General features: G+C 38.3%; 1 protein-coding gene across 1 annotated transcript in view; it reads right to left on the bottom strand.

Moving 5' to 3' along the window:
* Window positions 1-1,784: 1,784 nt before the first annotated feature.
* The window catches only part of NREP (neuronal regeneration related protein), a 32,525-nt gene continuing 19,733 nt past the window's right edge, over window positions 1,785-14,576 (bottom strand). The window contains exons 4-5 of the mRNA XM_067568699.1: window positions 8,625-8,702; window positions 1,785-3,467 (exon numbers count right to left, since the gene is read on the bottom strand). Coding sequence (XP_067424800.1) covers window positions 3,342-3,467; window positions 8,625-8,702 — 204 coding nt within the window. The 3' untranslated portion in view covers window positions 1,785-3,341. The remainder of the gene's footprint in view (window positions 3,468-8,624; window positions 8,703-14,576) is intronic.

The raw sequence follows: 14,576 nt of genomic DNA, 5'->3' as shown, positions 1-14,576 counted from the left end.
TACTTCAAGTCTCTAATACAGTAAGATATTAAATAGCCATGTGTGTGAGAGAAAAACAGGCCTTTTATATATATATATGTATTGACATAAATAATAGGTGCTCTTGTGGGCACCTGTTCTATTGTCTTGCAGACTGGTTGAAAAATATAATCCACAGATGCTTCATTTTTATAACAAAGATTCTTGACATGATAGCCTTTAGTGCTGCTCTTACTATCAGGTGAGTCTTGCAGAGGCCACCCACACACACTAAATCAATCATCCTTTTAACATTTATGAAAAACCACCAAGCACTCCATGTAGTCCCTTTTTAAAATAGAATAGGACAACTTCATCCCAAACCCACTGCAGTCCATTGACTTCAACCCAGTTAGCTCTCTTGGGTGAATGTGGACCAATAACTGTATAGGTGTGTGTGGGTGGGTGAGTGGATGGAGTGGGGTGTTTTTTTATACAACGGCCAAAGACACTGAGCCAAATTAATCTTTGGCGTCATTCCAACAAAGGGGAACAACAAACTATACTGAATGGAATGACACCAGGGATGAATTTGGCTCAGTGACTAGAAAATATCAAGTGACAGATCCTCCACTTGTATAAGTAAGTGTAGCTCCATTTTTTTTTAAATTCATCTGTTCCTGAGTTCAGTGCTAAAATCATCTGAAGCTAATACACTTTATTTAGTATCTATAACTGAAAATTACTTTTCCCCCAACTGCTAGTAAAGAAGAAACTTTATATCAAGAATTGGATCCAGTGATTTTCATAAACCCAAGGAGAGTGGCACCTGAATTAGGAGCCCCAGTCATGGAAAGGACCCATTGTGCTAGGTGCTGTACAAAGACAGTACCTGTCCCAAAAAGCTTGCAATCTAAATAGAGTGGGGAAAGGGGTCTAACACACAAGCAGAGTGTCCAGTGTGATGACAGCAAATGGCATGTTAGTTCCATGTTTTTTGGGAGGGTTTTTAGTTAGGTGGGGATAAGCTGAAGGGAAGGGGGTAAGGGGACTAGGAAGCAGAAGAAGAGGAGTGACACTGAGGCAAAGAGACTGAGGGATGGGGAGTGTTGGAGCAAATAGCCAACCAGCACAGGGCAGAGAAAGTCCAGTCAAAACTTGAGAATGTTTTCTATTTTTATTCAGCAATATCTCTGTTCAGTAACTGTAATGACTTCTAGTGATGTGAAATAATCATACAGTGCTTGCTGTGCATGAGCCCATGTGATAAGTCTTTACAGATTATAGTTTCTAGTTTTTGTTAAAAATGACACCCAGAATCCCCTCACCCAATCTGTCACGAATCGTTCTCTTAAAGAAGTATAGTGCCACAATTATCCAAAGCATGGCACATACACCCTCTGTAATATGATACAGTAATATAATATAAACGAGGTTGAATGTTTCATTTCCAGTAATAGTCAATATGTGACCTAAAAGAGAATAGTATATTCTACTTCAGGTTAACCTAAAGGTTTGTTCAAGACTGTGAATGAAAACTAACATTTATGGTTTTTAAATCAATACAAATTTTGTTGCTCTGTCTACGCATTTGCCCGTGTAATGTACTAAGCTAAACAAGTGGTGCTGAGAAGCTTATATTAGGCATTTCCCATCTGTTATATTGTATAATAATAATCACTGTTTAGCAGACAACAGTTCTAATGGAATTGTCACATCTCTAGAAATTTTTTAAATAAGCTGTATTACTGCCACAAAAATCACTTAGACTGGTACAGAAAACAATGTAGTTCTCCCCTTATGGTAAGGAAACACAGACAACATAGTTACCCTTAGAGCTTGCATATTTATTGAGCAAATCCTACTAAAATAGCTAAAATACATTGGGTACTTGCAGTGCATTATTATAGATCACACTGTTACAAAAGCCTGCATTTCCAACAGTACAGAACTGCAACTATACATAAATGCCACAATTGCTGAGTACTGTTTCTTGCTCTATATACAGCACAATTGACGCATCTAATCTATCAGAAAAGAAAACTTACAAGAAAGAGGGTATGGGGGCTGGGGTGGGGAACCTAAGCAGTGTAGTCATGCATTGGTATTTAACAGTCAAAAGGTAAAACAGTTCAGAACAAGGCCTGCCCTGTAAAAGGAAGAGCTAAAAGACAGAGTTATATAAAAAAATTAAGGTGGGCTTTCAGACTGTGTCTAACACAACAACATTCCATGAGTAGATGGTACTGGGGTTTTTTCTTTTGTTTTTTCTTAATTCCCTGGGAGCAAGAACAAAAATGTAAAATCTACATTTTGAGGATACTGAAATACACTCTTTGCCTTTTATAAGAGTGCCTCCTTTTGAAGTTTTAGGGAAAACATCACTCTTTCATCCCTACCACATCATCTAGTTTATGAGGATTTTTAAAACTTGCCCCTTTTTTCAAAAAAGCCTTCTCTCTCCCTCTCTGCCCCCCTCAAAAAGCCAAGACTTCTAAAGACTATTGGAAAATTATTGCTCATCTTTCTGTGTGAGGTGGACAGGATACAGAAAGCAGATTTAAGTAAATTACACTTTTGTGATTGCTCCCACTATAGTTGCATGTTTGTGAGTGTACCCTGATCTGGAATCAGTCCCTCACTGTTACTCTATTAGTAGTTACTCACCCAACCACACTGAATAAGAAAGCCACACTGAAGACACAAGGAAACAAGTCAGTCCCATCTAAAGAACAACATTCAGGAAAACAAAGTACCAACACCTTCTCAGAACATGGAAATAAAAAATAACTCCATCAGAGCTACCTTTCCAAGGAGCATGTTTAAAGTCCAAAATAGCACCATTCATCAGTGTCTCAAATCCCGTGGCAGCATCTCAGTCACTTACCACAAGGAAACCATGAGTTTCATACTACTTCTATACATCAAAAGAGTACATGGATAAAATATAGAGATATACAGACAATTGATGAAAATAAACTACTAGGCTTGTTACATCTAAATGGGGAGGAAAGGGGGACTCTCAGCCTCTGCAAGAAGCAGTTAGGAAGGGCGGAAATGGAGAGGCAGCAGTTTACCGGTTGCATGTCAGCAGTGGAGTTTGAGTAGTGGAGACGTTGTGGCAGAACCAGGCCTGAAGGCCCACCTGTAATGTTGATAAACATGGATTCACAGTGTGAAATTCTGAGGGCTTTAACTTGAGTCAGAATGTTAAAAACTGTTTGTATGAAACATTTATCCACTGTAATTCTCTAAAGCAAGGCTCAGAGTCCCATAGTTTCTTCTTATATTTGATGATTTACACAGAAACAATTCCCGATATATGACACCATGACCTCATCAACACCCATATACCATATGTAATACAAATGGAGAAATTACGATTAAAAAGAGTAGAGGTAATTGATTTCAGTGAAATGATATCCATAGCCACTTGCTGGAGTCAGGAATGCAGCTTCAGCCTCATTGTTCTTTTTGCGATTAACTTCCTTTGGGATAGTAAGAGTTCCCTGCAAGGGAGGGGGGAAAAAGTTAACTGTGCTTCTACAAAAGCTGTTAAATGCATTTTCTCTCCTCCCTTCTTCCCCCATCTCCTTGGACTTTAATAGCCTTGTAAATGTGGTTTACATATTAAACAGTCTACTCGTACATAAATATCAGTTCCATAGAGGGAAAAAGATTGTTTAAACAACTCCAGAAGTCTTGAAGCTTCTGGTTGGAATTTTTGTGTCTTTGTTTTATTTTTAGCTGGGCCAGTGTGTCCTGCAGACTCATAAGACTAAGTTTACAAAAAACACCTCTCAAGGCCAGGTGGTGGAATTCAGTCCTTGGCCCACAGAGGTTGGAGACAATGCAGAATCAACCCAGACAAGGAGGAGCTTGGGGAGGGGTTGTGCATTAGGAGCCATAATCCTTCCTTCAGCTCCTCACAATGCCCAGGAAGTAGACACACTGAATATACTGTCCCTCAAAATGTGCAATATGCTCCCTGACCCCCAAAACACCCAGCTAATTCTGTGGGCCGATTGCACAGAGGGTCTGTCTCCTCCCTATCCATCTCTGCTCTCTCTGGGACAGTGTTTGGCTCTGGTGGCATACCTAAGGAGAACTCCCTTTGCTTTCCCAACTGCAGACTGCAAACCTGCCTTGTGCAGGTAGGTATAAGGAGATGGGAAGATGAGTCTGCACATGCACCTTTGCAAAAGCCAAGGGCAGTCTTGCCCTAAATCTCCATGTGTACATCTTGCACATGCTGTTTGGCACACAAACAGACATTTGCATAATTAAATATGGTTGCCAAATTGCTAATTACCTGATTTTTTTTTGCTCTCACACACACACCCAAATGCTGGCTGTGTGCACAAACAATGATGCATGTGAAACCTGTGGGCATAAATGTACAGACTGGATTGAGGCTACTGTGAAAATCTAACTCATAATGTTGACACCAAATCATATCTGGTAGACTGCTTCTTGACACCACTGGCAGATGCTTGTTGAAACCCATAAGGTGGGAGCACAGAAAATTAACATTAATGAGTTTGTCTACCAATTTTTTAACTCAAGACTCCATTTTAATGCTACATGTGGTTTGGTGAACAGAAAACAGGTCTGAATTATAAAAGATCACCTTGTTAGTGTAATGTACCTTTTAGCGCTTCGTACTCTTACCTTTTTAAATGGGTTATTTCTTTAAACAGCTGGGACTCACTAATGAATGCTTTCCCTGTAATACTTTACTGAAAAGAACATTTAGCCTTCTCTCACAGCCCCAGGGAATGGCAATGTACCATACTGACACTGAGTCCACACTACCACCATGGTGCAGTATTAGTGAACTATCTAGGCTGATTTTCATTATCCATATCCCAAATATTTAAACATCCCAATAATTAGGTCCCAAATCACTGAAGGATTTAAGCATGTGCTTAAAGTTAAGCAAGTATTTTGCTGAATAGTGATGGACTGCCAAAAGAGGCCTTAAAATGTAAATCCTGTAAAATTAGTAACATGACAGCTTTATTTTTGGGAAGAATGTTAATGATTGATATAAATGACTATTAAAAAAAAAACCAAAGCAAAACATACTTTTAAAGAGAACTGAAGTGAAAGGATGATTGAGCCATATCAATTAGAAGGACACTGATCAGTTTAAAAAAAAATAAAATTTAAAAAAAGCAAAAGATTACATTATTTCCTTGAAAGTTTAATTAAGAAATCTGAGTCCCTTTCTAATATACTGACTTCTCTCAGTTCACTCTTTTTGACAATAAAGTTGTAAACTCCAGAATTAAGACATAACTCCAGGAACTGAATATATACACACAAGTCTGATTTATCAAAAAATAAGAGGATTTTTTTTGGCTTCAAAGCCAGTAAAGCCATAATTTATACCAGGTTTTTCATATTAAATGTATCTAGCTGTGCTGAATTCAGTTACTCTGTGATGTTCTTACTGTCTCTGTCCAGAATGACCTAGCTATATGCTAAATTCTGCTTTCAGGTACATGCAGCTCCCATTGGCCTCTATGCATACATATCCAAGACCAGTATTCAGTCTTATAATCATAATCTTTGAAATCCTTACTCGGGCAAATATGGTTCTCTGTTCTATGGGGAGAACAACGGGAACTGGCTGTAGGAAATGCCATTATTTGAGAAATCCTTGCTCAGCAACAGCACCATCTGCATGCCATTGAGCTCATCTCCATGGGGTGGGGAGAGAAAAGGGGGATTGGGAAGTGGATATAACTTGGTGTAAGGGGGGGATTACACTGAGCAGAGACTTTTGTTAGGGCATGTGGTGGGAGTAGCAATGCAGTATGGGGGACTGGAGATACTCCTGTTTCCCCCCTCCCCAAGGAACAATCTCTGACCCAAGACTACCTGGGCTTGGTGGAGAAAGGAAAATTTTACCCTGACCTTCCTGAAACAGAAATGGGAATTTTGCCAGGGAGAGAACTTCAGAATTAAGCATAGCTTGTTGATTTCCAGTGACTACACAGGCATTCTGGTCCACTTAACAGAAACCCCAACTGCTCTAATGTTTCTGATTTTTTTGTTAACTAATTTGTTACTTATGTATCATCACAAGATATGGGAAGAAAACTAGAAACTTACACATGCAAACACACACACACAGAGACCAAAGATCTGGGCATGTTTCCAAAAGCTTTGTGCTGGGCAGTTCCTTTTCAGCTGTGAAAACAATCTCAGTCCTGAAATTCTGCCATATAATCATAAAATAGAAAACCCCATGTGAACCTTTCTGGGTCTGGAAATACATCTTCTCTACTTAATATGGCCCTGTATACTTGCTTGTGCTACGAGAAAGATAAGTCTTTTTATCTGTAATTATGAGTTCAAAAATCTGTTCACTTTATTATTATTTTTTCATTATTTCAAGCTTCTTGGGATTAGTAAAGAGTTCATATCATAAAGCTGTTAAATTGAAGATGACTGGGGAAAGGTGCTCAGTCCTTCACCACTTTTCTCTGACTAACTTTATAAATCTGATGCAAGAATTAAGATTCCAAACACACACTATTTCTGTTGAATCTCATAGGGTGCAGGAAGACAGGCTGTAAATATCAATATTTACTTTAGTTTTGAGACATTAGCAAAACAAACTTGGAGATAGTTCTAAATACTGATCCTCCCAAGCATACAAAAATATCTTTGAAGCTGTAGATAAAGCTAGTGCAAATGCACCCAAGTGGAAAAGCAGGAACACAATAGAGTTAAGCCGAAAATAAAATTTAATAGTTCTGGCTATCTCAAAAACCTTAAGCAATTTTGATAACTATTTTAGAGCTAGGCCAAATGTTTCCAGATTGCACACACTGAATAAGAACTCCAGTTATTCACAAGTGCAGGGGCAATGAAAGGATTGTTCTTTCATTTATTTAGTCATAGCTTCTACTTTATGCTGCAGGACCAACTTGTATAAATGTGAATGAAGGTTCAGGACAATAATGTTCACAACAAAGATTGCCAACTAGAACACTATGAGTACAATGTTGTGTGATCTGCAACTGCTTGCTATTAAGAGATATATGAAACTAGCAAATTCATTTAATAGAAAGACAAGGTAGGTGAGGTAATATCTTTTATAGGACAAACTTCTGTTGATGAGAGAGACAAGCTGTCAAGCTTAGAGAGATATTATTTCACCCACCTTGTGTCTCTAATATCCTGGGACCGGCTACAACACTGCATAAATTCATTTCATGTAAACATGGCTAAGCGATGAAAAAGTAGCCCTTCAGGTATCAATTCCACCTTAACCTAGCATTGCTATTGGCCTACTTGTTGAACCTTTGGCAGTATTTTGAGTGCCAATAAATGGTAATGTGTGCCAGCTCACTGCCCCATAAAAAGATGCAAACTCACACAAAGACAGTTTGCAAATCTCTTAAGTGGAAGGGAAGTCTAATGAATGTTATACTTTCCTTAAAGAAGCCTGGATATTGTGCTATTATCCAGATGGGACAGCAGAGTTTTGTTCACAGGAATTCTTAGTCTAGATAGTAATAGAAACATAATCTAAACAGTTTTCCATTTTTTCCTCTACTTTGCTTACTTGCCAACTTTGCTGCCAGATTTTGAGTCATTAGCAAACAAGGATATGGGAATGAAACAAATATGTTCTCTGGTTTTTGAATAACTGTTTCATTTTGCTACTCAAATTTCTTATCCAATTTTGGGTTTACCACACCGGTTAAAATAATTTAAATCCTGCCAGATATACCACTTTCTGTATTTGTGTTAACATACTTACCAATTCTCAAACACAACTGAAAATTTACCTTTAGTCAAACTGTACAACTTTCATTTAAGGCAAGTAAGACATGAATGCAAAACCTTGAGAGAAGGGGAAAGAAGTTTTTTCCTTTTTATTATAGTTTATAACCATTTCAGGTCACTGAATCTTTCTTTTAACAGGCTGCTATTCCAGTATTAACAACAAGCATTAAAAAAAAACCCTCATGAGACTTAAAAAACATGAAGCTTTAATAAATTTTCAATTATTTTTATTTGCCTTCTAATTTTCAGGCTTCTCTCTGCAACCATGAGGGTTAAAAACTTTTTTTTATTTTTAAATGAAAGCTGAGTTTCTCACGTATTACCTGACTCAAAGAGTTGGGGTTTTAAGAAAAACACCAAGTATCATGACTTACAATAAAACTGTAACAGTTGGCAAGAACTTAAGCAGAATTTCTCATCCTTTTATGAATCAGACCCCACACCTTCGCATTATTTTTTTTACATGGTGTCCCACCTCCTCCAATAGCAAGGCGGCCAAATTTGAGAGGTGTTGCGACCCTGTGGCACAGGTTGCAATGCCACTCACTCAAATTTGGCTTGGATGTTCTTCTGTCATGATGGAGGGTCAGTTGGGCCAAATCTAAGTGAGTGGCATTACAACCAGGCATTTGCCCTCCCCCTTGCAATTTTATTATAACTACTGAATTATCAGAATCCTAGAATTATTTTGCATGCTACCTCCTCCTCCCCCCAAGTTGAAAACCTCTGGCTTAAATAACCATAAAATAAACCTAATTAATTTCACAACCATTTATTTGTATAGAACTTGCAAGCTCAGTAAATTGTCTATCTTTATAAGAGAGAAAAATAGTTAAGGATGTTTATGGAAATAACCTTACCTTAGGAAATCCTCCATCCCCTTGGCTAGTTGGGAAGAGTTCCTGGCAGACCCAAATTGTTAACCTTGGCTGATACACCTGTAGGAACATAAATGCATACATTTTTTTTGTATTAAGGAGAGAAGTTCACCATGGCATCACATGGTATTCATGTGACAGATTTCATCAGTACAACTCTGAAATTGGACTTTTGGGAATCTTGCTCCAGATCTAGAGCCAAATTCTGTTCTCACAGTTACACCACCGTAAATCCAAGGAACTCCACTGGAATAAGTGTGAAAGCAGAATCTGCCCCTAGACTACCTTACAATATATTGTATGTATCAGTTTGTGTAGAAGGTGGTGTTCCATTAGTCACGCCAACAGTGTTCTTTTGTGTGGGGAGGGGAGAAACAGCGAGAGAAAGGAGACACCAAAGGACATGACAGCCATAACAGTAATATGGCTTTACTGGCATTTGGATAAAGCAACTGTGTCCATGAATTTCCTGCAAATGAAAAGCTATGGCATCTTTCATCACTTGCTGTCTGGAGCACCTCTCTTCCTCCTAGCCACATGGGCATGGGAAAGAAAGAAAAATTCCAGGGAGGAGCCAGCCCTGGGCTCCAGAGAGTCTCCAGCTGACAGGTGCAAACAGCAAGATGCAATCTCAGCAGCTATTGCTAATAATGTCAGACTACTTTTTACAGTTTTTACTCCTGTCCTGTCCTGTCCTGATTGGCCATTTGATAAACCCCTTTAGCCCCTTCTCAGTTGTCCACAAATATTACTGTAATGCATGTAAGAATAATCAGGATCACATCCTGATCTAAGTCACCTCTCAGGATTTATAGCGTGTTCTCCTGCTGAGCTCTCACCTTGTGGGAAAGTTCTATAGAATTTAAAAGAATGAAACTGTTAGGGTTCTGTAGTCAGTTATTAAATAAGATACAGGTTTTTAAAGAACTGATATCTCTTTGGTAATGCTTTAGGGACTATTCCAGAGAAGGTAAATAACTCTGCACAAAATTCTGTAAGACAGTTGGTGACTGAGGGGTAAAGAAAAACCACAGAAAGTTATCAGTTTCTCTTAAACTGTACAGCACTTCTCTATGTGATCCCAAAGGTGCCAATGTGTATCTGTGCCCCATATATACACCATCCCTACTTCTCTCTCACTTCACATGTTACGCCCTTTCACAAGGTCACTGGCAGAGGTCTGGCAGAGTGGTCTCCCCAGGACGTACTGAAGGAGAAGGAATTAGAATGACTAACTCCCATACTGCGCTCCTGCTCATTTTCTGATGTATGCATCAACATCTAGACTTTGGTCCTGTAACAGCCATAAATTATTCCAGAAAGACTATTTAAAGAAGATTATTTCTTGGTGACTGATGACAGGTCATGGAAATGCACCTTCAGTAATTCTTTGAAAAAGCACTGCTGATTGTGACTTACTGCTTTTAAGGCTACCTGACCAAGGAATGGGTAGAATTCAATGTCAGCAAGGGAAATTTTAGAGACTAAAGGAAGTCTGACTTAACAAGAGAACATACAATAAATTAGGGGATGGGGACTAAGGCTGATTTAGCTTACTTTCTCCTGTTAGTTACTTTTTCGTGTTACATTCTCCTACTGCTCCTTTGACATATAAATGACTCACTCAGCATACAGACTGTCAAATAATTTCAAAGATAACTATTTTATCACCTATGTGCATTTATACCCGTTTGGTAAAAAGAAAAAACAACACTCAAACTGTAACTTAACATCATCATGTAAGTCATAGGTGAATTTGGCCCTATTCACCCATTCAACATCATATGCATATTTAAACCAGAATAGTAGTATTTTGTGAGGTCACATATTTAAGATTATTACAGAAACAGTGGAATTAGATACACCTTAATGAAATTATCAAATAATTCTTTAAAAAAAAACTCCTATAGAAAATTCTGAACTTTTTTGCAAAGTGGGGGGAGAGGAGAGAGAAGGAAAGGTGTTTAGGCACAAATCCTAAAGCAGTTCCTGCTCTGATAAAACTCCCTCTGATTTCAGAGCAATACAATGTTGTTTACCGATTAAAGCATCAGACCAAGTTCTGAGATCTAGGTTCTAGTCTAAGATTTGGTTCACTGTATGGACATTGGGCACGTTACTTAATATCTCTATGCATCTGTAAAACGACAGTAATTAATGTACATCACACTGGTACTGTAATCGATTCATGTTCATGTTGGTGCTTTGAGATCTTCAGATAGGAGGCACCAGGTAAGCACCAACTGCTAGTATTATTATTTACTCTCACTGATTATTTTGTTTGACAACTGTGTAGTTTTTGGAGATCTGACAAAACTGTATTGATTTCAAAATACACATTATGACCTAAATTATTATGGCATCTTCCACTGAAAAATCTTAAAATGCTTTATAAACATTAGGGTGAAGACCTGTCCAGACACCCCTATGGAACTTGAGGTTTTGAGGGCCTTCGGCACAGCAGTGAATTTCACCTATTGGTGAATCAATCTCACAGCATCCCGGTGAAGCTAGGGTATATGGTACCTTACTATTTGTGACTGTCTCATGAGCTCATTCTTTATATGGGTTTTGAGTGTCAACCCCAAGACAAATGTATGCAGTGAGGAGTACAAAGGAGACAATCAGGGATGAGTTATCATTAAGCAGCCAAAATTGAAGAAAGAACTCTTAATCCCCAGTACTATGACATTGCAAAAGGAGAGGAAGATCCTAAGATTTGTTGTTGCTGTTGTCATTTTGCAAGCAGTTATTAAAGTGGAAAAAAAGTGGGAATCTCCTTTTAATTTTTTTGTATGACTTGATAGTTGTGTATGATATAATCCCCTGAAACATACCTTTATTACAGAAACATCCATAAAGACTCCACCAAAATCAGATTGGCAAACAGTATTGTCATAATACTCTTGGTAAGATATGTTGTATACAATACATCCCACTGCCTCCTTCGGTTTACCGCATGATAATCATTGTCAGGCCATGTCCTACATCTCTGTTCTGAGTCTATCCTTCTTTGCAGCAGTATATAATGAAGAGGACTGGTAACTAATAACAGAGCAATCTGGACCTGTTGGTAAACTGGGCACAAGGCAAATAATGTTTCTTAATATGGTTAAATGTATACATCTAGTAACTAAGAATGTAGGTCATATTTACAAGATGGGAGATTCTATCGTGGGAAGCAATGACTCTGAAAATGGTTTTGGGGTCATGGTGGATAATCATGATATTCCAGGACAACACTGTGGCCAACAGGGCTAATGCAATCCTGGAATACATATACAGAGGAATCTTGAGTAGGAGCTTAGAGGTTATTTTACCTCTGTGTTTGGCACCAGTGTGACCGCTGCTGAAATACTGTATCCAGTTCTGATGTCCACAATTCAAAAAGAATGTTGATAAATTGGAGAAGGTTCAGAGAAGAGCCAAGAGGATGACTAAAGAATTAGAAAACATGTCTTATGGTGATAGAGTCAAGGAATACAAGCTATTTAACTTAACACAGAGGGTTAACCAGAGAATTGACGATTACAGTCAATAAGTACCGCCTGGGGAACAAATATTTGATTTAGCAGAGAAAAGTACAGCACGATCCAATGGCTGGAAGTTGAAGCTTAACAAATTCAGACTGGAAATAAGGTTCAATTTTTATTTTTTTTAACAGAGAGGGTAATTAATCATTGGAACAATTTACCAAGGGTCATAGTAGATTCTCCATCATGGGCAATTTTTAAAATAATTGAATATTGTTTTAAAAGATCTGCTCTAGGAATTATTTTGGGGAAATTCTATAGTGTGTGTGTTGTACAGGAGATCTGACTAGCTGTTCACAATGGTCCCTTCTTGCCTTGGAATCTATGAATCTGTGTTCTTGCCTTCCAGCTTTATTAGCCAATTGCCACTTAACTTTTCAGTTTCCAAAAATGCCTTTCAACTTGGATTTGTTCTCCTACTTTTGGTTTTTTGTATTGTGTGTTCACAACATTGAGCATTCCAGTCTTTAATGTCCAACTTATAGTTTTAAATCCCATCTTTTTGATGAGTTCCCATATTCATTCCATATGTCACAGCTGGCAATACTCAGGCTGATTGCTTTTCAACATACTTGTCAGTTTCCCAAAGCAGTTTTTTGACTCTTCACTTTATTTTTCTGGTTGGCTGAAGAAGACATATTAGTTGTTGATTTCTTCCATTTCAGCGTTCTGTGCTTATGCAACACATGAAGATAAATAGCATAAAGTGGCTCATTTATTATAATCAGTATATTGCAGGTTCCTTCTGTCTTTATTAAAAAATCTGTGGATAGCCTCAACTATGCATCTGAAGATGCAAAGCAAAGGTGAGATAAGACAAGTTCAAATAGTTTGCCACACTATATTCAGCAATGAACAGCAGTGTCTTTCAATTCACAAAGAAAAACACACACTTTCTTTAAAAGTAAAATTTCATAATTTGCTTCTGCTGAAAGAATGATGTAACCAACAGCTTCCCCTAAAACAGTGCTTCTCATCTTTATTTAAGATTTAACATTATGTCATGTCCACCAAACATATGACACAGAAACTCACAGTAACGGTCTTGATCTAACCAGACAAGGCAGTTTGGAATTTTAAACAACCGTATGATGGAACAAAATAGAATACTGGGGAAAACTCCTCAGAGAGAGATTCTCATGCTTTGGTCTTCAGATAACTTGTTGATTGTCATCATAGAGCCACCAGTAACTGGTCAGTGGATGCTGGATCATCCTCATTTCCACCTGCTTCTGCAAACATCCAAGCTCTTCGCTACAGAGGAGACTGAAAGACTAGAACCATTGGCATAGTAAATGGCATAGAACCATTGGCATAGTAAATGAGTCTTTCAGGGATCACAGTCATAGAATCACAGAGGTTAAGGCCAAATGGGACCACCAGATCATCTAGGCTGACTTCCTGTTTTATCACAGACCACCACCATCACCCAGCCACCAGCATGCTAAATCCAACAACTGAACTATTACAACCTACAGAAAACTAAATTGTGATGTGCCACAGGCAGAGAACAGGAGGGACCGAGGTGTACTAATGACCAAGGCTTCTGCAGTGGCAAAGGATTAATTGAGATATACCCAGATAATCCTGGCAAATGATCCTCACTCCATGATGCAGAGGCAAACAAAAAAAAACCAAAGTCACTGCTACTCTGATTGGGGGAAAATTCCTTCCTGACACCTGATATGGCAATTCCTATGTTATTCTCAATGCTGGGTTCATGAACAAGTGTTGGGGGAGGTGGCAGGGGGGTCATGACAACCCTTTCTTTCCCATATTGAATGGGAAAGAAGTCATGGCTACAGCCCAATTAGACAGGAAAGCAGAGCCTGGTATGGAAAAGGTTGAGATCCATGACTCAAGACCAATTAAAATCCAGGGAAAACTGCATACCTTATATTTACTGTGCATTCAGAGATTAATAGGGTATTGTAAATACACAAGAGAACTTGCAGTCAGTATACACCCTCAGCTTAGTGTTTCAGGAACAGATATACAAAGATAAAAAAGAAAAAAAGAAATGTTCCAGCTCAGAGTAAAATAAAAGGTTTACAGCAGTCCAGCTGTTAACATGAAGCAAATACTGAAGATAAAGGCTTTCCACAGCAACCCTGGTCCACATTATAATATTTTCATTTCTTGGCACATGTTTTTGTGGTTATTGTGTGTGTGAAGGCTTGACTTGAGCAACAAGAAAAATCAGAGTTAAAAATGCCAGGATTACTGAAGAACAAGTTGGACAAAAGCTAAAGTTTCCTGCAAGTCTAATATAGTGTATAACCACAGTATGTTTTCCATATTCTATTTGACTTAAGACTGCAAGTTTCAGTGTTTAATAACTGATGGTAAAGACAACCATCTAGCAAACATGAGCCCCAAACCCCTAAGCCACATGAGTGGA

This window comes from Emydura macquarii, unplaced genomic scaffold (genome assembly GCF_026122565.2).
Source record: "Emydura macquarii macquarii isolate MOO-44397 ecotype Brisbane River unplaced genomic scaffold, CSIRO-AGI_Emac_v2 contig_2897, whole genome shotgun sequence".
Taxonomy (NCBI): domain Eukaryota; kingdom Metazoa; phylum Chordata; order Testudines; family Chelidae; genus Emydura; species Emydura macquarii.
This window is presented reverse-complemented; position numbering and strand designations above follow the sequence as displayed.